The sequence below is a fragment of the Nicotiana sylvestris genome, chromosome 3 (assembly GCF_000393655.2).
Source record: "Nicotiana sylvestris chromosome 3, ASM39365v2, whole genome shotgun sequence".
NCBI classification, from domain to species: Eukaryota; Viridiplantae; Streptophyta; class Magnoliopsida; order Solanales; family Solanaceae; genus Nicotiana; species Nicotiana sylvestris.
The window spans coordinates 11,111,558-11,135,431 of NC_091059.1; the positions used below are offsets into that span (position 1 = coordinate 11,111,558).

A 23,874-nucleotide genomic window follows, 5' to 3' on the forward strand; every position below is an offset into this window, starting at 1 on the left:
TTATGGAAGCAGCCGCAACTCTAAAAAGGCCCCACCCACCACCGGTTGTCCTCTCGACCAAACGCTGTTGCTTATTTAACAGGGTCGTCCTCATCATCAAAACGAGCCCCTATTCTTCGGCACACAAGAAATCGGAGAACGACCCCCTCGTTCCATTTTATTCTTCGTTCCAAAACCTGCAGCAACCAATATCCAACAAAACTCCATCACCGACCAGCCATGACACCATTACCTCCATTAAAGCTTCCCCACAGACCTTCTTCTTTTGAGCCATTTTTCGATGGTCCCTTCTCGAGCAAAAGCAACAACCCCATGAGCTACTACTCTTGAACGAAAATCACAGAAGCATCAGCCTCAATAGACCTCGACCACCATTAACACACGCACACACTCACGTTTCTCGGACGGGAAAATAAGAAAATGGAACACACAAGAGTTCTGCCTTCCTTTTAATTTCGATTTTGGTGTTCCAAAAATGAAGATTCAATTGAGGTTTGGAATCCGGTTCTGAGGTTGTCACTGTTCGTTTGAGGTTCCGGCTAGGTTTTCAGTCGAGTTCGAGTTCGGCATTTGATGTTGCTGCAAACAAATTAGAGTTTTCATATATAAATTGACTCATATATAAAGGTTTGTTTTTCTTAATTTTAATCGTTCATTCAACTTGTTACAGTAGAGTGTTTGGACTATTTTGTTTTTTCTTTATTTATTGTCTCATCGATTTTATGCTATTGTTACAGTAGTTTCTTAATATTGGCTGTTAATTTAGAAGCCAACTTTTATACGTTTCTTTCAAAATGTGGACTTACTTAAATTGGGCCTAATTGTATATTTATTTCAATGATTAGCTTAATTGTACAACATTATGTCTTGAATCTATGACACTTCATTTATATGCATGACTCGAAAGGGAATAGGCATGTATCCATGTGCATGGTTTGACAAGATTCAGCTAATTGATCTAATACCGATGCTCGTAGTTGCTTTAGGCCCGTTTAATATACTATTGTGATTGTGGACACGTCCGCGTGACATGATTGCGATTTCTAAAAACAAATCCGGAGTATATGTTCACGCAACTTTGGCCAAATTTTCTTAACAACAATAAAGCGTTATTAATTATGGACACATTCGCGTGACATGATTTTTGACGCGCCAAACCAATGGGTACACGTACGCGTGACCCATTTCAAGATAATTTTCCTAATTAAAAAGTGGTATAAGGTAAATGCACATAGGTTCTAAAAATGAGTAATTAAACAATTTTATTAAGCCAAGTATGATCAAAGCGACCGTGCTAGAACCATGGAACTCGGGAATGCCTAACACCTTCTCCCGGGTTAACAGAATTCCTTACCTGAATTTCTGTGTTCGCAGACCGTAAATAGAGTCAATTTCCTTGGTTCGAGATTTTTAAAACCGGTGACTTGGGACACCATAAATTATCCCAAATGGCGACTCTGAATTTTAAACAAACAAATCCCGTTTCGACTGTCCTTTAATTGGAAAAACTCCCTTATATTTATACCCTTTACGGGGTGTAGTTAAAAAGGAGGTGTGACACGAAGGTCCCCTCGCAGCCCAAAGATCGCAAATGCGATGATTCTTCGCAAATACAATGCTCGCATTTGCGATCCAGACATCGCAATTGCGAAATCTGTAGACCTGAACATACCAGCAGTTTTCTAAGTTCCAAAAGTCACTCCGTAGCATATTCAAAACTCCCCCGAGCCCTTGGGGCTCCAACCCAAACATGCACATAAGTCTAAAAATATCATACAGACTTGCTCGTGCGATCAAATCACCAAAATAACATCTTAAACAACGAATTTAACCCCAAAACTCATGAAATTTTCAAGATAGTTCAAACTTTTTATTTTCACAACCAAAGGTCTGAATCACGTCAAATTACTTTTGTTTTTCACCAAATTTCACAGATAAGGTTAAAATATTATAACGGACCTGTACCGGGCTCCAGAACCAAAATACGGGCCTGATACCACCAAGTTTAAACATTATTCCATTTCTGAAAACTATTGTATTTTTCAGTAAACAATTTTCTTCAAAAATTCATTTCTCAGGCTAGGGACCTCGGAATTCGATTCCGGAAATATGCCCATGTCCCATATTTTACTACGGACCTCTGGAATCGTCAAATCATGGGTCCGGGTCCGTTTACTAAAAAACTTGACCGAAGTCAACTTAAATCCATTTTTTAAAGGCAAACTCAATATTTTTCTCAAATTTCACATAAAGTCTTTCCGAAAATGCGTCCGGACTGCACACACAAATAGAGGAGGAAGAAAATGAGGTTTTAAAGACCTTGGAACCCCAAATTGTGTCCTAATATACGAGATGACCTTTTGGGTCATCACATGTTGATTCTTTGCCCCAACACCGCTCCTACCGCCGCGTCACTAGCATCACACATGAGCTCAAATGGCAAGCTCCAATTTGGTACGATAATGATGGGAGTGATAGTCAACCTATACTTGAGTAACTCAAAAGCCTTCATGCAATCATCATTGAACACAAATTTGGCATCTTTTTCCAACAACTTGCACAAGGGATTCACCACTTTTGAGAAATCTTTGATGAACCTATGATAGAACCCCGCATGCCCTAGAAAGCTCCTCACTCCTTTGACAGAAGTAGGAGGAGGGAGTTTTAATATCACTTCAATTTTTGCTTTATCCACCTCAATACCATTCTTGGAGATCTTATGGCTGAGGACAATGCCCTCCTCAACCATAAAGTGACAATTCTCCCAAGTAAGCACTAAGTTGGTCTCTTCGCAACGTGCCAAGACTTTATCAAGATTTCCCAAACACTCATTAAAAGAATCCCCCCAACAAAAAAATCATCCATGAATACTTCAAGGAAGTCCTCTACCATATTCGTACATATTGCCATCAGACACCGCTAAAAGGTAGTCGGTGTATTACACAAACCAAACGGCATCCGTGAGAATAATGTGTCATACGGACATGTGAAGGTGGTTTTCTCTTAGTCTTCCATTGCAATCAGAATCTGGTTGTATCCTGAGTACCCATCTAAAAAGCAATAGTAGGCACGCCCGGCAAGCCTATCCAACATTTGATCAAAAAAGGGCAATGGAAAATGGTCTTTACGGGTCACTTTGTTCATGTTTCGGTAACCCACACATACCCTCCATCCGGTGACAGTCCTAGTGGGGATCAACTCATTTTTCTCATTTGTGACCACAATCATACCCCCCCCTTCTTCGGCACACATTGTACTGGCGAAGTCCACGAACTATCCGAAATGGGGTACACAACCGTTGTATCTAGCCACCTCATTCAATTTTCTTTGATGTTTCACGGAGGGTTTGGCATCTTCCTCCAATATGATTTTGTGCATGCAAAAGACGGGGCTTATGCCCCGAATATCCGCCAATATCCAACATATTGCCTTCTTCCTCCTTTGGAGCAACATAAGGGTGGCATCTACCTGCACGTTAGTTAAGCACGAGGAAAGAATAACGGGTAAAGTGGAACAAGGACCTAAGAACTCATACCTGAGGTGTGAAGGCAAAGGCTTCAACTCCAATGTGGGAGGCTCCTCGATTGAGGGCTTTGTTGGTGGAGTCTTCTGGTTCTCAAGGTCCAAGGAAAGTTTCTGGGGCTCACATGTATATGAACCCATTCCTTGTAGAGCATTGACATATTCAACCAAGCCTTCATCCTCAGTCACATCATGGTTCAACAACACAGCTTCCAAAGAGTCTTCCACATTAATCACAGCATTTATGTTTTCAACAATGACCTCGGTCACAAGATCCACAAACGAACACACTGCGTTGCTATTAGGCTGCCTCATTGACTTGCAAACATGGAACCCAACTTTTTCATCACCCACTCGAAATGTGAGTTCCCCTGCTTCCACATCAACTAAGGCCTTCCCTGTAGCTAGCAAAGGTCTCCCAATATGATCGGCACCTCATAGTCAACCTCACAGTCAAGTATCACAAAATCCGCGGGAAGTATGAACTTGTCGACCCGAATTAGCACATCATCAATTATCTCCAATGGCCTCTTCATTATCATATCCGCTATTTGCAATCTCATGGATGTGGGCCTTGGTTGCAAAATCCCTAATGTCTTGAACACAGAATATGGCATCAAGTTAATGCTTGCCCCCAATTCACACAAAGCTTTGGCGAAATCGGCACTACCAATAGTGCACGAGATTGTAAAGGCACCGAGTCTTCTAGCTTTGGAGCCATGAAATGTACAATGGAACTCACTTAATGCGTCATTTTGATCATTTCACAATTCATGGATCTCTTCTTTATTACAAAGTCTTTCAAGAATTTGGCATATCCCGGCATTTGTTCTAGAGCTTCAACTAAAAGCACATTTATGGACAAACTTTTTCATCATATCAATGAATTTCTTGAACTGATTCTCGTTGTTTTGTTTTGCGAGCCTTTGAGGATACGGTGGAGGAGGCCTTGGCAAGGGAGCCTTGGCTTTGGTCACTACCATTTACGATATGTCTATCACGTGTTCCCTAGACAGGTTCACATCATTTTGTGTCTCATCCACGTTTTCATCAATGTCTATCCTCACTTCATCATTCACATTCTCATCATTCACATGGAAATCATTGCTCGGTTCATCATCATCTTGCACCAACACATCATCACTTACAACATTTCTTTGATTAGAGGTACTAGCAACTCTACCCTTATCACTTCTTGTAGTCACCACCATCGCATTGCCTGTATTGTTCCCACCCTTAGGGTTTACTACCGTATCACTTGGTAGTGCCCCCTTAGGGCGATTATTCAAAGCTTGAGAAATTTGGCCAAGTTGGACTTCCAAGTTGCGGATGAAAGTGTTGTGGGAGGCCAATTGGGCATCGGAGTCAGCGATTTTCTTCATCATTTGCTCAAAAATGGATCAATTCATCATATCTCATGATTGGACGAGCTATGACCTTGTGATGGATATGGAGGCGGGTTGTTTGGTTGTTGATACATCGGAGGCCTTTGAAAGACCAGCCCTCGATTCTCTTGATTATTGTTGTTACAACCCCCTTGATTGTTAGTACCGCCCCAATTACTATTATTGTTGCCGCCACAATTGCCTTGGTTTCCTTGGTTCCCCCAATTTTTATTGTTGTTGTTCCCCCAATTGCTTTGGTTGTTGTTGTTGCCACTATTTCAATTGCCTTGTTGACCTTGATATCCCCAATTTCCTTGTGCTCTCCACTGTTGTTGATTCGGAGCATTGGCCCGTTGACCTTGATAATTGTTGGCAGTGGAGGAAGAAGGATCTCCGCAAAGGGGTTCAAAAAGAAAAAAAAGTTAGAAAAATTGTAGCTAGTGGAAATTGAACCTATGACCTTACAAAGGTTTTGAACCCCCTTGACCACTAAGCTACACTTTTGGGCTGTGTTAAGGAGATTTAAAATTTAATATATAGAGGTAAAAAACATATTTTGCCTTATATATACAGTGTAATTTTTCGGTGAAGAGGATTAGGATGAACCTCCTTCCGCCCCTCTAAATCCGCCCCTGATTGTTGACATATTGCACCTCTTCACTTTGATCATCATAGGAATCATCTTGATTGTACCCGTTACCACTCTGCTCAAATTGGTCCAGATTATTTTGAACTTGTTGACCTCGTTGCCTTCTCTTGGTGATCATCATATTCACTTATTCCATAGCATTTACTTGTTTTGGCCCTTGAACTTGTTGCAGCTGAGCTTTGGCCAATTGGTTCATGGTAGTAGTCAACTCGGTTGTAGCTTGGTCATGGTCATGGAGCTCCTTATGTAGGTGAATGACATTAGGGTCGCCTTGTGGCACATTAGCTCAACTTTGCCACGCCAAAGAGGTATCCGCCATCTCATCAAGTATTTCACATGCTTTGGCAAATGACGTGTTCATGAAGTTCCCCCTGGCAAGTTGGTTAACCACATATTGGTTTGTTGTATTTATGCCACGATAGAATGTTTGTTGGATCATAGCTTCGGTCATATCATTATTCGAACACTCTTTAACCATCGTCCGATACCTTTCCCAAATCTCATGAAGCGGTTCATTTGGATCTTGTTTAAAAGCACGGATCTCATCTCTTAGCATCGCCATATGTCCCGGAGAAAAGAACTTTGCGATGAACTTCTCGGCCAACTCATCCCAAGTGGTGATGGAATGATTGGGCAACCTTTCTAGCCAATCCAAAGTTTTTCCCCTTAGAGAAGATGGGAATAGCCTTAACCTCAGTGCGTCCTCAGAAACGTTGGTTTGCTTACTCCCCCAACACGTGTCAACAAAACCCTTGAGATGATTGTAGGCATTTTGGTATGGAGCTCCGGTGAAGAAACCCCTCTGTTCCAAGAGTTTAAGAATGACATTGGTTATTTGGAAGTTGCCCGCCCTAATCCGGGGCAGGACTATTGCACTTGCATAGCCATCGTTGGGCAACACCCGGTGTGCTTCCCTTGCTGGATGTGGGGGAAGGTTTGGAATATTGTCATGAGGCAGTCGGCCTCTCCTTTGTTCTTGAGGTTCGGGTTTAATCTCATCCATGTTATCATCATCTACCTCATCCCCCTATGGCAAATTTTCGAGGGCATTATTATTAAGAGTCATTTGGTACCTAAAAGCAATTCACACACAAATCAGAAAAATGGAAGGAAGAAAAACAAAACACACAAATACTCGGATATATAGCTAAAACCATCTAACTCCCCGGCAAGGATGCCAAAAATTGATCAGGTCCAAGCCTGCACTACTATTGAGTAGCGAGGATGGTCGATGTAGTTTTACCCAACAAGATTGGGATCAAATCCACAGGGAGTTAAATTATTTGGAGTTAGGTTTATATCCAAGTAGAGATGCGGGTTTTGTTCTTAATTACTCTTCCACAATTGGTTGGTTGTTTTCTACTTCTACTTCTAGTCTATAGCACACAGTATTTGAAACTAAGTACAATGTTTTTGTTGGTTGTTTTTAAGGATTTAAATGGACTAGGGTAGTGACTTCCACCTAGGTTGATATCTAACGGGTAGCAAGAATCTAGGGCAATTATGTGATTAATTGGGTTCGTAATATAGCTATCACACCCGGATACTCACTCTATACCTCTCAGTAGTTTGTGATTTTTGCCCAATTCGGCTTTCTCAAGTCCAAATGGGTATTCATGCAATTCTAGTGATTTTAGCTCAAGTCAGGTATTACTATCTCTAGGTTTAACCCTTTAATTGGGGCTATCAATTTTTTGAGTTCACCCCAATTCCTTGTTATCCTAGTTTTCCTAGACTTAGTCCCTCTTTCTCAAGTAGAGACTAAGTAATAAAGGCATAAATAAGTGTTTGCAACTACTAATTCAATAGTTCTAGCAAGAACTAGGCTAAAAATTACTAACCCATACACATTCAAGCCCTAAAATTCAAGACCCATCAAATACCCATACTAGGGTTGGGTCACAACCCTAGCTATAGGTTTAGCTACTCAGGAAAATAGAAGAAATCAAAGATAAAGAGAAAATAAAATCCATGATACTAAATTAAGAGATGAACATCTACTACTATAAGGTAAATCTTGTACAAAATTTCCCAAATAGGAAAAACTAGTCGTCTCTCGTGCTCAGCAAAACATAACATAACCTAAAAATGTGAAAAAGATCTATTTATACTAGGCTGAAATTCTCAGACAAAAATGATCTTGTGGTTGTTTCACGACCGCGTAATTCTGACCGCAGCCGCACTCATGCTTTCACGACCGTGTAATATTGAGTGTGGTCCGCGTTTCTTTACATCTGAGACTGGGGTGGAACTTGTTTCGCGGACCGCGTATTTTTCATCGCGTCTGCGTTCTTCATTTTTGCATAACTTGCAAAGTCTCTGGTCATGAGCACACGCTGTCAGCGGAATTCCAATCACAGTCGCGCCAATAATTTAGTGTCCGCGTCTTTCTGTCGTTGTCCACGCCCATGCCTGTGCCCAAAACCACTTCTCTGAATCTCTAACTTCGCGGTCCACGAATTATGTCCGCCTCAGTGCTGATCCTTACGTCTGTGCTCGTATCCCAGTCTTGGATTTGTTCAAGTTTGACTCCTTTATGAGTTGATTATGGCTTCTTTGGCTCATTTTATACAAACCCTGCAAGCAAGCACATTAAGTTAGTTTCGGAGAATACCTTCATGTATTTTTTACCCAAAACCTAAGTAGAAGAGAGCAAATAATAAGCTAAAATCCCCACTTATCACCCTAGTTTTACAATAAAATATTTTTTTTATTTTGTCTTCTTTATCCTTGTTTTTGGTTCCAAGCAAGGTGGTAATAGTCTTTACCTTGTTTTCAATTGCGTGTAGTGTTTCTTTATCACATTAATTGATTCCAAGTGGTGACTTTAGGAACTTGTTTAGTTCTTGATCTTTCAAGAATACGTTTCTTGATCTAAATTCGTTCTTTTGATATCATAGAATCATAACTTTCATTGAACTGGTGCAGCATCAATATTTACTTGTTTAGAACGAGTAAATAGTCTTTCTTATAGTTCAGATCGTCATCTTTCACCTCATTTTTGAATCATCGAATTCTGAGTCCTAAAACTTGAGATACGTCGTTTCTTGAAACTGGCCCACAAACTACATTTTCGTTTCAAGATCTTGATCCTGGTCGGTTGGTTCTTTGTTAACTCGAAGAATCACATCATGAAATCTTGGATATTTGTTGGATATCCCACTGATCTCTCTCAAGGGTAAAGTTATCTTTGTGTGACCTATAGGTCACATGTTCAATCCGTGAAATCAGCCATTGATGTTTGCATCAGGATAGGTTACCTACATCATACCTCTTTGGGTGCGGCCCTTCCTCAGGTCCTGCGTGAACGTGAGATGCTTCGTGTATCGGTGTACTACAACAAATTAGGCTTTTAACCACACCCGAAAAGTGTGGTCTAAACTAACAGAAAGTATGATTTTTGATCATATACCACACTTTTCGACCTACGGCAACACTTTTCAAGGGGTGGCCTAACAAGCGTAACTTTTGCTCTAAGGCTACGCTATTCATAAGGCAAAGGCTACACTTGACTATGGCCACACTTTTCATGTCCTAAGGCTACACTTCTAAAGCGGGGTCTTTATTACCTCATAGGCCATGCTTTTCAAGTGTGGCTCCTAAATTAGCTGCACTTCTAAAGCATGGTCTTTGTTACTAAGCTTTTAAAAAAAATTATATTTTTTTGTATATATCCTATAATTGTATTTATTAATAAATACATATTTTATCACATATTTGAGGTCATTACTTAAGTATAAAGATCTCAAGTACTTCATTAATCAATAAAAAAAGAGATTGTTTTAAACACATACATGCAATTTACTTCGAAAAAGGAATACATTTCATATACTACAATCAACCAATAAAGCAAATTGCTTCAAGTAGCGTGCTAAATATGAACTTTACAAAATCAAATGTATTGTCCAAAAGTCTTCATCATTAACTTCAAATGGATCAAACCGACTTTGGCCACCACTTTTAATTGCATCACAAGAATTTTCCTACACATTGAAAAAAATCAAATATTAAATAAAAACCAATAGAGTGCAAACTAAAGGGAGAAGATTTCACATGTAATTTTCATACATTATGAATAATAATGGAGATTATCATCAGAACTCATTCGATACAACACAGGAACAATATGTTACTTAAATTCAATTCACACACCAGGTGCACTTGCCAAAATGTTGCATTCGTGGTAACATAACATCACAAAAATGCAATACGTGAAAATATTCAATCAGATCAGAAGCTAGACTACGTTTCTATTTTGATAGTGACTCAAAAACAGAACCCTCTAGTTCTATGTACTAGCAGTAGCACCAAGTGGAAATCCCTATGAAAATGGTGATACTAATGCATAAAAGAGAATTCACCATCCCAACAATAGTACTAATATCTTACTTTAGCATGTATAAAGAATAAATGAATAAAAAAGTACCCTTCCAAGAATTGGACTATGAGTTAGATCCAAAGGAATTTGAAAAAATTTGGTCTCTAGCAGCCTCTGCGTTACTTGAATCATCGTAGAAGGATAAGGTAGCTAACACATCTAAATGAGATATGATAGAAGTTATAAATTATAAGGACCTTGACTGATTCTATTGTTCCTTCAGTTTGAGTAATACTTGCGAAAAGTAAACCACTTTGATGTCAAGGTCACAATTCTTCATTGGCACATCAAACCTATAAAAGAAAAGAGTATTGTGAAATCTTTAGTTAGAAACGTTATTAGATACATTTCTTTATTTGTGGCGAAACAGAGAAAAGAAAATATTTCAGTACGTGTAATTTTTTATTTTCTCTCACAATATGAGAATTTTTTTAGCTACAACACTAATAAACAATTATATTAGAGCAAGCCTGGCTTTGGATTTCAATCAATACATATTTTCAGAAAGGAGACCTGCAAGTTGAATCACATCTTCTTGTCGGTAAACCACTGCAAAGTTTGATAAAAGACAAGAAATTCTTGGATTATCCATTTTATAGAAGTTTCGAAAGGAGTGGAGCTAGACACAAGATAACAATGTCTAGTACTGGCTCCCCTAAACTCGATACTACAAAAGGCAAGAATAATAGTTAGACATAAAAGAGTGCTTAAGTCTACAATTGTATCGAACTAGTGAGTTAGTTGACTATTACATAGATCTCTTATCATATACAAAAAGTAGTAGTACCAAAAAAACAGGGACAATTTTCATGTGCAAGAAAATATTATCTTTGACAAGCATAGCTATATTCCAGTATCATAGAGCATGTCTTTGACAAACACAAGTATCGTTTTGGTGGACGCCAAATGATTTTGAAAAACAAATGTTGGCTAAAATAGACTATTATAGTAGACAAGTAATTTCACTATATTAAGAACAAATTTACTTAAGACGCATATAGAATAAGTTTTACATAAAGAGGCAAATCACAAGTTCCAAAAAATATTTTGATTTTTAGGGGAGAGGGGAGGCCGATAATTTCTTCACTTTGTTACTAAGCTTTAATGAGACGTGATAGCAACAGACACTATGCTACAATAGAAAATGATACTTGTATTCTTTGCTTACTGAATTTTGTAAAAGAATTAAACATAATATTTAAAAAGGATAATGTCAATCTATAGATAAATACATAATTTTAGACAAGAAATTGTAGAATAGCATGAAAACATGGAAATGACAAACTCAACAATATTTAAGACTTCCAGGCAATTTAGACAGAAGGAAATTAAATTTCATAAAAGAGCTTCAAGGGTAGTATAAATCAAACATATACATAATTCAGGAAGAAGTAATTAAATCATGTAATATAGGACCATGAAACTACCTAGACTTTTTTTTTTCACTCTGAGACAATAATAGTATATGCCCATTTTACATACAAGTCAAGATATTTTATCTGCTGCTACTTTGTTCAAATTGTTCTTCCTCTAACTAAAATTGTATAATTTCTTATTACACTTCTATTGATTCACTATGTTCAATCCAAGCATGTAATTATTTAGTCAAATGTCACCGATCCAATTAACAATTTGTGTAGTCTCAAAATATTTGAATCCTCCAATAAAAACAAAAGCTTTTAGTTTTATTCAAGTCAATCAAGTTGAGTTTCATCAAAGAACTTTGATATAGCTAAATCCATGAGTTTCGTAGCTCTTTATCATTTAAGTTGAAAGTTCAAATACCCTTGGCAATCCCCTACTCTTCCTTCATTTCCCAGAACAAGCAAAACAAACTTGACTTTTTTTTAAAAAGAAATGCTTTATTGACAGGAATAAAGGTATTTAAAAGTAGGTAAAATAATTTAGACGATAAAGGCAGTATAAAAAAATTCTAATATAATGATTTCAAGCCTCTCATGCTAAACCCACAAATGATCTATCCAAAAACTGAGATTAAAAGATCTACAAATCGTTTAACTCAAGTTTTTCCCAAATTCATAAGAAAGAAACAATATCATAAATTCCCTGAGAAATTCATTTATTCTGTATTCCGAAGCAAATCTAAATACTACAATTTTTTGATTAAACCGAGAAACTGAATGAAAGTAGAATATCCTGTATATGGTCTCAAAAGAAATAGAAAAAACCTGAATGCCAAACCTTTCTTGTTGTCTTGAGAAACTGACTTATGTAACTCATATCTTAGGAGGAATCAAATAAAGTAAATTAGATCTCCTGCTTCTGAAGAGAGTCACAAGTGAAATCATTTTCTTCTTTTCCTTTTTTGACGAAGATTGGGTGCAATGAACAGTTTTTTTTTCTAAATCAAGTGAAGAAGGTTGTGGGTTTCAAACCCTAAAGTAAAGGGACAACTGGAATCGCTTAGACTTTTAGTGAAAATTTTTAGAGGGGAAGTGAGAAATTTTAGAGGGAATAGTTTAAGTGGGAAATTTTTGTGCTAATATTTTTTAATTCAGACCACGTCTGCACCGCATTACTTTTAATGTACCAAGGACAAGGATAACGCTTGTAAAGTGTTGCTTAATATCAGAATAAGCGTTCTCAAAAATTTTAACACTAGGCAACACTTGCAATGTGTAGTCTTTGCATATAAAGAGCACGCTTTACCGGTGTAGCCCAAACTCCGTTGCCAAAAGCTCTTATCAAAGGCCACCCTTACAAAAGCGTTCTTATTGCTACTTTTGGCAACATTTTTGAAGCGTTGCCTATAATAAGTGTTGCCTTAGGCCAATTTTGTTGTAGTCGGTGTCCTTTTTTCCCACTAATCCCTGTCATCTTGAAATTAAGAATAAAAAAAGGCAACCGGATGCACGAAGCATCCTACGTGGTCTAGGGAAGGGCCGCACACCCAAGTGTGTGATGTAGACAGTCTATCCTAATGCAAATATTAGTGACTGCTTTCACAGCTCGAACCCGTGACCTATATATAACCTCCACAAATATCCTCATCTCTAGATTTAGCAATCAAACGTTAGCTAACCAAAATGATCGAAACTACCTCAAACAATTGAGAAAATGATAGAAACTGCCTCAAACAATTGAAAAATGATAGAAACTGCCTCAGTTTGCATTGTCTGTTAAGATAAACTGAAGGCAATATTAATTTAACGGAAATAGCAGCATCTCAAAATTTTCTTCCCGTATTTTCCTAAAATACAAATATTTTCTTCACCAAGAATCCAGTCTTGACATAGCCAACCTTATTTCCGTTAAGAATCCCATTAACAAAAGAGGATTTAAATTATATATAATAGCCATAACATGTTTTATATTTCAGGTGAATAATCTTACTTATAGTGAACAGTGACCTATAATGAAAATTATTTTACATTATCAGTATTTAGAAGTTAAACTCAAATAAATGAAAAGGTTTAACCTGTATACATTTATCTCAGGTAAGTGAGCTTGATAATAATAGCAATGAACTGCTACGATGATGTAAAAGATTAATGCTTTTGACTGTATAGAGCCATGTGTCTGCTGGTTATAAGCAGAAGGTGCTTGCCCTTTGCACTCCTGATTTTATGTTGTTAAACCACCTCAAATAGAAAAATCAACCTTCTATTCTTTATTTATTTATTTAATTTGTCAAAATTGTGACGAAGAGTTGCTCCGGTTTTTAGAGTTTTTGGCTAAAAATATCTCTCAACTATGGCTCAAACCTAAGGTACATCCTTATCTTATTAGATTAAACAAAAAATATCCCTTAGTTATTCCAAAAATTGCAACAACCATCCTTCCGTTTAATTTCCGTCAAGAAACTAACAGCATAAACCAACACATGTGACTTCAACCCTCAATCTCCCAAATGTGTCTCTCAGCCCGATCATCTTCCACCTTCATAAACCTAAGACTTGGAAACTAAACTTTCTTTCATTTTTAACTTCATAAAATAATATAGAACAAAGTCAGACGAAGAAGATATTATAAAGGAGGTTATTCTTCTAAACCAAATTAAAACACGTGACTTCCCTCTCAATCTCCTGGTCAAAAGAAATGCTCAGAGCTTTTAATCATCATATGTTGGTGATGATTTATCATAGAAACAACTCAGTGAATTTTATATTGCTTTCTACCATACTTCAACTTTATGGGTATGTTTACAATTCACAGATTATGATAAGATAGAGGTTCTTTTGAGTCAAATCATATAACCTGAAGTCTACTATATAAACGAATTAAAATATGCTAAATTTAGTTCACTGAATAATGTGACCTGAAATTCACACAGAACGTGCATAAAGCATTTTACCAAAACAGGTAAGTGGCATCTCTGACTTAGCAGATCTTAATTATTGTATAGTTATTTTCTAGATTTTCTTAGTAAAGACAATAATCTCTTTCAAGATGAAGAAGATGTAGAGAACAAAAAACTAAACCAATCCCACTCGTCAACTACATTACCCAATTAAAACATTGTTGGAACAAGAAAGAAGAGAAAGATTATGGACTTGACTTTAATTTTACTTTTTTTCATGAAGCGTAAGTACAGCTTAGAACGGCAAATTGTGTCAAAACAATAGCTCTTTCAGTTTTAATGACGTAAAACTGTGAAAGAGTTGGAGTTTAGAATGAACAAAAAATTTTCAAAGCCTTGCTTCGGTGAAGGTTGAATACAAAGGGAGGGATAGAACAAGGAAATTTTGGGGAAAAGTCACATGCTTGACATGTGTTTTGGTTGATACCGTTAGTTCTTGACAAAAACTAAACGGAAGAATGGTTAATGCAACTTCTAGATTAGTTAAGGATGTTTTTTGTTTACTTTAGTAACACAAGGATGTACCATAGATTTGAGTCATAATTGAGCCAAAAACTCCTGGTTTTTACATAGCAATCAGATGAAAAAATGAAAAAAGGAAGGTTTAAATAGGCAATATCCCCAAATAGGGGTGGGTATAGTTTGGGCAAATTCGAAATCCAAACCGAAATCCTATTTTTTTTTGGATTTTTGGTTTAAATTTTCAGATTACGGATTGGATTTTAGATTTAATTTCTAAATTTTTTGAATTTCGGATTGGATATTGGATTTTGTACTTTTGATTTTTGGATATCCAAAAATCAAAATTTTTATATTTTATATTTAGTCCATTATCCATTTGCCAATAGTAATAAGTTCAACACCCTACCAATTAGATATTATCTCATATATTCAATATTAATTACTAAGTTACTGTCAAAATACTATCTATTTGGACATGATTTTACTATAACTGCTTCTTATCGGGCGTATGATTGTCTCTGCTGTATTTTTTTAATAATGATTTTATTACTTGAATAATTTATTTGGATGATTATTGCGGCAAGAATGAGGAACTTTTCAAGCAATTTAACATGAATACTTCATTTGGATATTTAATTTTTGTAAAAAGTAGAAACATCTCAACTTATTCGGTCAAAACCGAAAATCCATAATATCCAAACGATTAATCCAAAATCAAACTTAAAAAATCCGATTCAATCCAAACTTATTTGGATTGTCATTTATTAAATCCGAAAATCAAAAATCCAAACCGAAATACTCATATCTAATTCAAACTGCCCGAACGCTCACCCATATCCCCAAACTGCTCAATTAAGTTACAATTTAAATAACTACTATTAGATTATTTTTGTTAATTATATGAATCAGAATTAAATACTTATGAGCAAGAATGCATGTGGTTATTTTATTTTCAGGTGTTTTAAATTTTAGTTTAAATAAAAGCTCTACCTGTCGGATTATGAGCTGTATTTTGCCACGTCTAATCCACATAACCAATACAGCTATCATGTTTTTATTGTATAATGTTGTATTTTCTTTTCGTAGTAGGAAATGGAATGATTGAACCTACTAGTTAGTATGTTTTTATTTATATACTCACATCGTCCCTTGGAAAAATAATTATTTACAATGAGATATATGAAAGTAATAAATCTTATCGTTGTTGACCATTATAATTTATATTAACTTAACAATACTATTTAATGGGAAATTATTTTTCCAAATGTGCAAATGAATTGTGATCAGTCACAATCACTAGATTTGTTAACCTTAAGTAACTACAGCAAATGAAAATGGCGCTATCATCCATTTTGCCCAAGATCTGATGATCATCACTTTCCAACCATTAATTGTGTTGTTTTCTTTTCCTCTTTTGTCCGATATTTTTATATCAACAAAAATACTAAACTTTAGTATTAACATTAGTCATTGGATAACTTAAAATTTGAAGGAAAAATATTTTATTATTAATATCTCTTAATGATCTCTACAAGTCTTTATTTCCTCCACAGATCACCACACATAAAATAAGTTATCAATACTCTTAGGTAGTTTGGCATATTTGTCCGGCCAAGTAATTACTTGGTCGGTATGAAATTGGATGTAATTGAGAGGGTGTAGTTACTTCTCTAATTTTCAAGGGGATGTGAGGATTGATGGTAATTACACTGTATAATAAAAAAGTAATGTAATTTTTTATTTTTTAAAAAAATATTAAGTACTATTCTTTTTATAATATTTTATTTTATTTCTCTTAATCTCATTTTAACCTTCCAACATGCTGCTTATGGTGTGCTTCCATATAATTTTGTAACTTCTCATATTTTGCTTCTTCCTTTTCTATTTTCTTTGTTTCTTTGTTGGTAAACACAATTTCATATTTTACTAGCTTTATTTTCTATTCATTAGTATTAAATAATTATTAAGAAAAAATATATATTCTAAACTCATATTTATCTTTTTATTATTCAAAAATACAAAATTTTATTCATATGAGTTGGTAAAATTTTAAATCCATAATCAAAAATTTTGTTAATTATTTTAAGTTAAGATGTTATTTATTTAAAAGATAGTCAAAATACCTAAAGTTCTTTCCGATATTAGTTACCATAATTATTTAATATTTTTATTTTTTAAAATATGGCTCAAATACCTGAGTATACATCATATCTAGCATTTTTTATATATTCATGTATTTATCACACATTAATGAGTTAGTAAAAAACTCAAACCGTTATTATAATTTTATTTAATTAGTTTAAGTAATAATATTATTTATTTGATAGATACTTACTACTTGTAAGACATTATATTTATCAATTTATAATTATTTAATATATTTAATTATGTAATTACACTTGTTTAATTAATTATGACAATAAAAATTATACTGTAATTACAATCTAGCAAACAAACAGATCATTATAATTAATATATTATATAATTATCAGAATATATAATTACTATTGTAATAATTACACAATATAATTACATATGGCTTTCAAACGGACTCTAAAAACATGTAATATGAAGCAAAAGAGTAAGAAAAACACATCATCATTCACAGTAATTACAGCATTGTAGCCACGTGACCTCAACATAAGGTTCTCGAACAATGCAAAACCTGTATTACGTTCAATTCTGCGTGGTGAATTTTTATTGGTTGGAGTGGAAGGTGCAGACGAAAGGGTTATTTACTTGTAAATAAAATTTACTGAATCTGACCAAAATTGATGCTTTAACTGTAACTGGCCCATATGTTCTGCTGATTATAAGCAGAAAGTATGGTGTCCTTTGTCCTCTGATGTTATGTTGTAACCACCAAAATAGAAAATCGACAAATAAAAAAAAAAATCTCTTTGCATTTCCTATGCACCCAAAAAATTAAAAAGAGAACAGTATTCACATTTTGCCCAGTTAAAAATTAAATAAATAAAAATATTCTTGATAATTAAAAAAAATAGATAAAGGAAAGAGTCGTGGAGTCAGCCTTCGAGCAACAGTCAAGTTATCTTTGTGTGACCTATAAGTCATGGGTTCGCGATGAAATCAGTTATTAATACTTGCATCAGGATAGACTGTTTACATCACGCCCCTTGAAATACTGACTCTTTTTCGAATCCCATCCGAATACGATATACTTTGTGCAAAGGTATGTTAGATGTTGTAGATAAAGGAAAGAGCCTACTATACTAACCACATGACAATAAATTATTTATTTTTAAGTCAAAGTATAATATGGGAAATCAGTATCTCACCGTATCACCTAATATGCCAACTACTCCAAAAAAAAAAAAAAATCAAATCGTGAAGCAAATGTATTTTTTTTTAGTACACCAACAAACTCTTTATCTACTACAGATCCTGACCAAACTAGTATTATAATTGTGTCTTGCTCAATCAGTAACATCATTAGCTTTCTTGTCTCAATCAACCCTTTTCACTTTCTTCAATCTGAAGGGAAAACAATAGTATAGTATTTTATTTTTTATTTTTTTCAAGGGAAATGGAAACTCTGCTCCTAGAATATAAAGTTCTTAAGTAATTCTTAACTCTATTTGTACAAAGTTATTGCCACTATATAATATTAAAAATAACAACAACGACAATAACAATAACAATAAATCCCGCATAATCCTATAAGTAGAGTCTGTGGCGTAATATATACACAGACTTACCCTTACCTGGAGAAGGTAAAAAGATTATTTTCGATACGGTTTTGGCTAAAGAAAAGATGAAAAAAAAGTAGCAACAAACTATATAATATTAAAAAATACAACAAATATATTTATTCTATAGTATGCTCCTACCTACCTACCTAAGAAGGAATTTGATTTATATATATATATATATATATATATATATATATAAAAATCAATGAACCTTCTTAATTAGTTAGAAGCTGGTATGACAAACTAAAATTAATCATTTAGCCTTTCTTTAATAATAAGTCCCTTTGAGCTCTTCTTTCCATTTTTAATTATTTCATACTCCTATTTTATATAACACTTCCAAATTCCCAAACCAAAAATCTTGGAAATCCTCGCCCCATCTCTCCTAAAACTCCTATTTTTTTCTTGTTCTTTTTTCACTCTCATCCTGGATTCTTCTCCCAAAGAAAAAATGAGATCCAAAAGCCAAAACCCCATTAATTATAAGCTCATTCTCATTGGTTTTTTCTTAGTTTTTCTACTATTTTTAGTACTTAGATCAACTTTTTCACCTTCTACTCCTCAACAAACTCAATCTTCATCTTTAATTCACCCTTCAAACTCATCAGAAGATCAAGAAAATACTGAAGATAAACCCTCAATAGCTTGTCCTTCAGTTCCTTTAACACAAACATGCAATAAAATCTCCCCATCATTATCAAATGCTTTAGTCCATTATGCAACTTCAAATGTAACCCCACAACAAACAATCAAAGAAATCGCAGTTTCCTTAAGAGTTCTTGAAAAAAAATCCCCTTGTAATTTCTTGGTTTTTGGCTTAGGTCATGACAGTTTAATGTGGACAGCACTTAACCATGGTGGCCGCACAGTTTTTCTTGAAGAAGACAAGTCATGGATAGAACAAATACAAAGCCAATTACCAAATCTTGAATCACACCATGTTGTTTATGATACAAGAATAACTCAAGCTGATGAACTAATGGAAATTGGAATGAGTAATGAAGATTGCAAGAAAGTAACAGATCCAAGATTTTCTAAATGTCAACTAGCTTTAAAAGGGTTGCCAAAAGAAGTATTGGAAATTGATTGGGATTTAATTATGGTTGATGCACCAACTGGTTGGCATGATGGTGCACCAGGTAGAATGAGTGCAATTTACACGGCTGGTTTGATTGCTAGAAATAAAGAAAATGGAGAAACTGATGTGTTTGTACATGATGTTGATAGAGTTGTTGAAGATCAATTTTCAAAGGCTTTTCTTTGTGAAGGGTATTTGGTTGAACAAGAAGGGAGGATTAGGCATTTCAATATTCCTAGTCATAAGGCACGTTTGGGTAGACCTTTTTGTCCTTAAAATTTAAGAGGTATTTCAAGATTTATTTTTATTCTCCCACTTTACTATAATTTCCGTGAGAATAAATTTTTTCCCCATATTGGTGGCTAAGAAGGGGAATCTTAGAGCAATGGTGCAGTTGTCTTCGTGTGGTCACGGGTTTGAGCCGTGAAAGCAGTCTTTGATGTTTGTATTAGGATAGGTTGTCTTCCTTACATCTTTAGAGGTGCGACTCTTCCCGGATCTTGCATGAATACGGAATATATACTTTGTGCACCGAAGTGCCCTTCCCTTCTTGGTTGCTACATGTATTTTCATTTTTCTTGCTTGATCTGCCTATGGATGTACATTGAGGGATATGTTTAATTGGTTCTTCCTTTTGTTTTTATTATTTCCTTTGATATAAAAAATATAATAATATGGGGATTGATTTTTGATGGTGGAAGTTTAATTTTAGTTGTGAGGCTATTTAATTCTATATAATTTCCTTCCTTCCTTATTGAACTTCAAAAATTTATCTATGACATTTTCTTTCCTACTATTTTTTTTTTGGGATCTGAATGTCCAATTGAGGTCATCCAAAACGATCAACTTGGCTCTTAAACTTATAAAAGGAGCGTTCAATTTTTGAAACAGAAAAATCTGCTTTTGCTTTTATCGTTTAAGTGTATGAGGTAAATCGTTGATTACTTATATTCGAGATATCCTCCTAGTGCAAAAAGAAGCATTTGTTATATGTGGGCTAAGGATGGAATGAAGAAAGGAAATCAGGGAAAAGAGATAGGCAATAAAACAAAACTCATGTGAGAGGCACACACTGAATTGGACGGTTGAGATACATCAATAAAATAAAGGGCTTAGATTTGTTATCAACTCTCTAACGAATTTGGGCCAGCGGAAGGAGTTTATAACGGAATTGGGCCTAACTAATTGGGCAGTTATGATCTGGTAATTTCTGTTATTTCCTCTCCCGGCTCTCTTTCTCTCTCTAACCTTCTCATTCTCTTCTTCCTTCTCTCTAACAACCTCCGTTAATTCTACAGGTGATAGCTTGGATTCAATGGAGATTAGATGCATTTGAGATTAGAAGCTTTGTTCTTAGAGTGACTTTCAATTCTCAATTCGTTGGTTCACTTGTAATATTTGAACAATTCAATAAAATCACCATTTCAGTCCCAAATTTGTATTTCAATTCATTAGTATATTACAATTGGTATCAGAGTCTCTTCCTGGCCAGTACAAAATGACAGGAGCAGAAACAAGATCTAAAGCTACAGACGAGTCTCTGAAGAAGTTAGAGACGCAATTCCAACAGTACATGATTACAAATGATGAAAGATTAGAAAATATGGGGAAAAAACTAGAATTGTTCCCTGGAAAAGCTGCTTCCTCCACAAGATGGACTTCTGAGCAGTGCGCCAATGGAGAGTCTCTCAAATGTTAGGCCAATCACCAGACCATGGGTGGGGGAGAACAGGGATAACCCAGGAGGACGGAACAATGGCCATTCGTCTCAATCGCGAGTGGAAATGCCTTACTTTGATGGAGTAGATCCTTGCGCATGGTTGAGGAAATGTGAAAGGTTCTTCCAGCATAACCACATCACTGATCCACAACAAAAGCTTGAGGAGGTTGTCCTTCACCTCAATGGTAAGGCTGAATCCTGGTTCTTTTCCTATCACATAAGTAAAGGAGTAGTAAGATGGTCAGATTTTACTACTGAAATTTGTCGTAGATTTGAGGGTGCATCTAACAGCAAATTAAACCTAATTGGGAAATTCAAAAAAGTAGAACAAACAGGACCAGTAGACGAGTATTTGGAGAAATTTGAAGAACTCAAAGCTTGGGTGTTAATAAGGAATCCTACTATACCAGAAGAGTTCTTCCTAGAATTCTTCATAGAAGGATTAAAAGAAGAAATTAGGCATACAGTTAAAATGTTGGATCCCTATTCATTCAACAAGTTAGTAGAGAAGGCCAGGCATAAGGAGAACCTATTGTAAGCTGTTACTAAGGCTGGGAAATCACAGTGGAACAATGGACCAACTACAGGTTACTATTCCCAACCTATTAAGAGTTCAAATGGGGGTCCCAGTTATTCTAATAACAAGCTATTTGAGAGTAGAAAGGCTCAAGGTTTGTGTTATAAGTGTGGAAAAAAGTATCACCCTGGGCATCAATGTAAACCTAGGCAACTGAATGCTATATCAGCAGCTACTGAGGAGGACTTAGAAGCGGCCCGGTAGCAAGAAGAAACAATGGTAATACAAGAAGAAAAGATAGTGGATGAGGCAATAAGCCTAAATGCACTATCTGGCACTGAAGTTCCCAACACCATCAAGTTGAGAGGTGAGGCCAAAAAGAATTCTCTAACTATTTTGCTGGATTCAGGAAGCACACACAGCTTTTTGGATATGGAAGCAGCCAGAAAAATAGGTTGTCTTATTGCAGAAGCTGTGCCCATGAGAGTGACAGTAGAAAATGGCAACTACTTAATTAGTTTGCACATTTGCCATAAATTCAGGTGAAAAATACAAGGTGTAGAGTTTGAAGATACAGTCAGAATAACTAGGCTGGGTGGCAATGACATGATATTAGGGAGTGATTGGATGAAAAGGCATAATCCAGTCCTACTTGACTTTGTGGAGTATAAAGTGCAAGTAACTCACAAGGGGAAGAGGGTATAACTTAAAGGAATTTACAACCAAACAGAGCTAAAGAGCTTGTCAACCAATGGAGTGAGACAACTACTTAAAAAGGGGCAGGCCATATGGTCTCATTTATTCACAATTTCAGCAGAAGAAGTGACATAATCAAGTATAATACTTGCAGCTATTGACAAGGTAGTGAAGCAGTTTCCAGATGTCTTCCTAGAACCAACATCCTTGCCTCCAAAGAGGGCTCATGACCATTACATTCCCCTGAAATCCGATGCAAATCCTGTAAGTATTAGACCTTACAGATACAGTTTTTTTCAAAAAAATGAAATAGAGAAACAGGTGAGTGAAGTGCTCAACAATGGTATTATACAGCCAAGCCATTCCCCATTTTCATCCCATGTTTTATTAGTCAAGAAAAAAGATGGAAGTTGGAGGTTTTGTATTGACTATAGAGCTTTAAACAACATGACTATTAAGGACAAGTTTCCTATACCCTTAGTTGATGATTTAATGGATGAATTATGTGGGTCATGCATATACTCTAAAATAGATTTAAGGGCTGGTTATCATCAAATAAGAATGGGGGAAAAGGACATTTATAAGACTGCATTTAGAACACATTTGGGGCATTATGAATTTAGGGTAATGCCCTTTGGACTGACTAATGCTCCTTCCACCTTTCAGTCACTTATGAACCATGTTTTTAAGGATTATCTTAGGAAGTTTGTGTTGGTGTTCTTTGATGATATTCTAGTATACAACTCTACTGTGGAGGACCATGTTCTACATTTGAGGAAAGTACTAGAGATATTGAGGATGGATCAACTTTTTGCTAAATTGTCCAAGTGTTCTTTTGGCCAGCCCAAGGTAGAATATTTGGGGCACATAATATCAGGAACCCTTCAAAGATTGAGGCTATGACTTCTTGGCTTACTCCTAAAACTATTAAGAGCCTTAGGGGGTTTCTTGGGTTGACAAGATACTATATGAGATTCATCAGGTCATATGGGGTTATAAGCAGACCCCTAACCAACTTGTTGAAGAAAAATGGCTTTCACTGGGATGCAGAAGCTGAGACCTCATTTCAAGCCCTTAAACAAGTCATGTCCAGTGCACCTGTGCTAGCATTGGCAGATTTCAACAAGCCTTTCATAATTGAGACTGATGCTTGTTTTAAAGGGATGGGGGCAGTCCTAATGCAAGAAGGCAGACCTATTGCTTATTTCAGCAAAGCTTTAGCTCCTAGACATTTGGGACTATCTACATATGAGAAGGAATTCATGGTTGTAGTATCAGCCGTAGATAAATGGAGACATTATCTCCAGGGAGGCCATTTATAATAAGAATAGACCATCACAGCTTGAAGTATCTACTAGAGAAAAGAGTGACCACTGCTCTACAATAGAAGGGTCTTACCACATTATTGGGACTTGACTATGAGGTGCAATATA

General features: G+C 35.7%; 2 protein-coding genes and 1 long non-coding RNA gene across 3 annotated transcripts; 2 read left to right on the forward strand and 1 right to left on the reverse strand.

Annotated features, from left to right (window-relative positions):
* Nucleotides 1-9,321: 9,321 nt before the first annotated feature.
* Nucleotides 9,322-12,447, reverse strand: LOC104223652 (uncharacterized). Its single transcript, XR_011405758.1, has 3 exons — nucleotides 12,137-12,447; nucleotides 9,983-10,227; nucleotides 9,322-9,539 (listed from the first exon to the last, which is right to left on the reverse strand). It is a non-coding gene; the product is annotated as an uncharacterized lncRNA (long non-coding RNA).
* A 6,258-nt stretch (nucleotides 12,448-18,705) lies between these two features.
* Nucleotides 18,706-20,200, forward strand: LOC104223653 (glucuronoxylan 4-O-methyltransferase 3-like). The gene has a single exon (XM_009775124.2). The coding sequence runs from the start codon at nucleotides 18,882-18,884 to the stop codon at nucleotides 19,782-19,784; it is 903 nt and encodes a 300-aa protein (XP_009773426.1). The 5' UTR covers nucleotides 18,706-18,881; the 3' UTR covers nucleotides 19,785-20,200.
* A 984-nt stretch (nucleotides 20,201-21,184) lies between these two features.
* On the forward strand, nucleotides 21,185-21,766 carry LOC138887040 (uncharacterized). Its single transcript, XM_070168752.1, has one exon. The coding sequence runs from the start codon at nucleotides 21,185-21,187 to the stop codon at nucleotides 21,764-21,766; it is 582 nt and encodes a 193-aa protein (XP_070024853.1).
* Nucleotides 21,767-23,874: the final 2,108 nt, after the last annotated feature.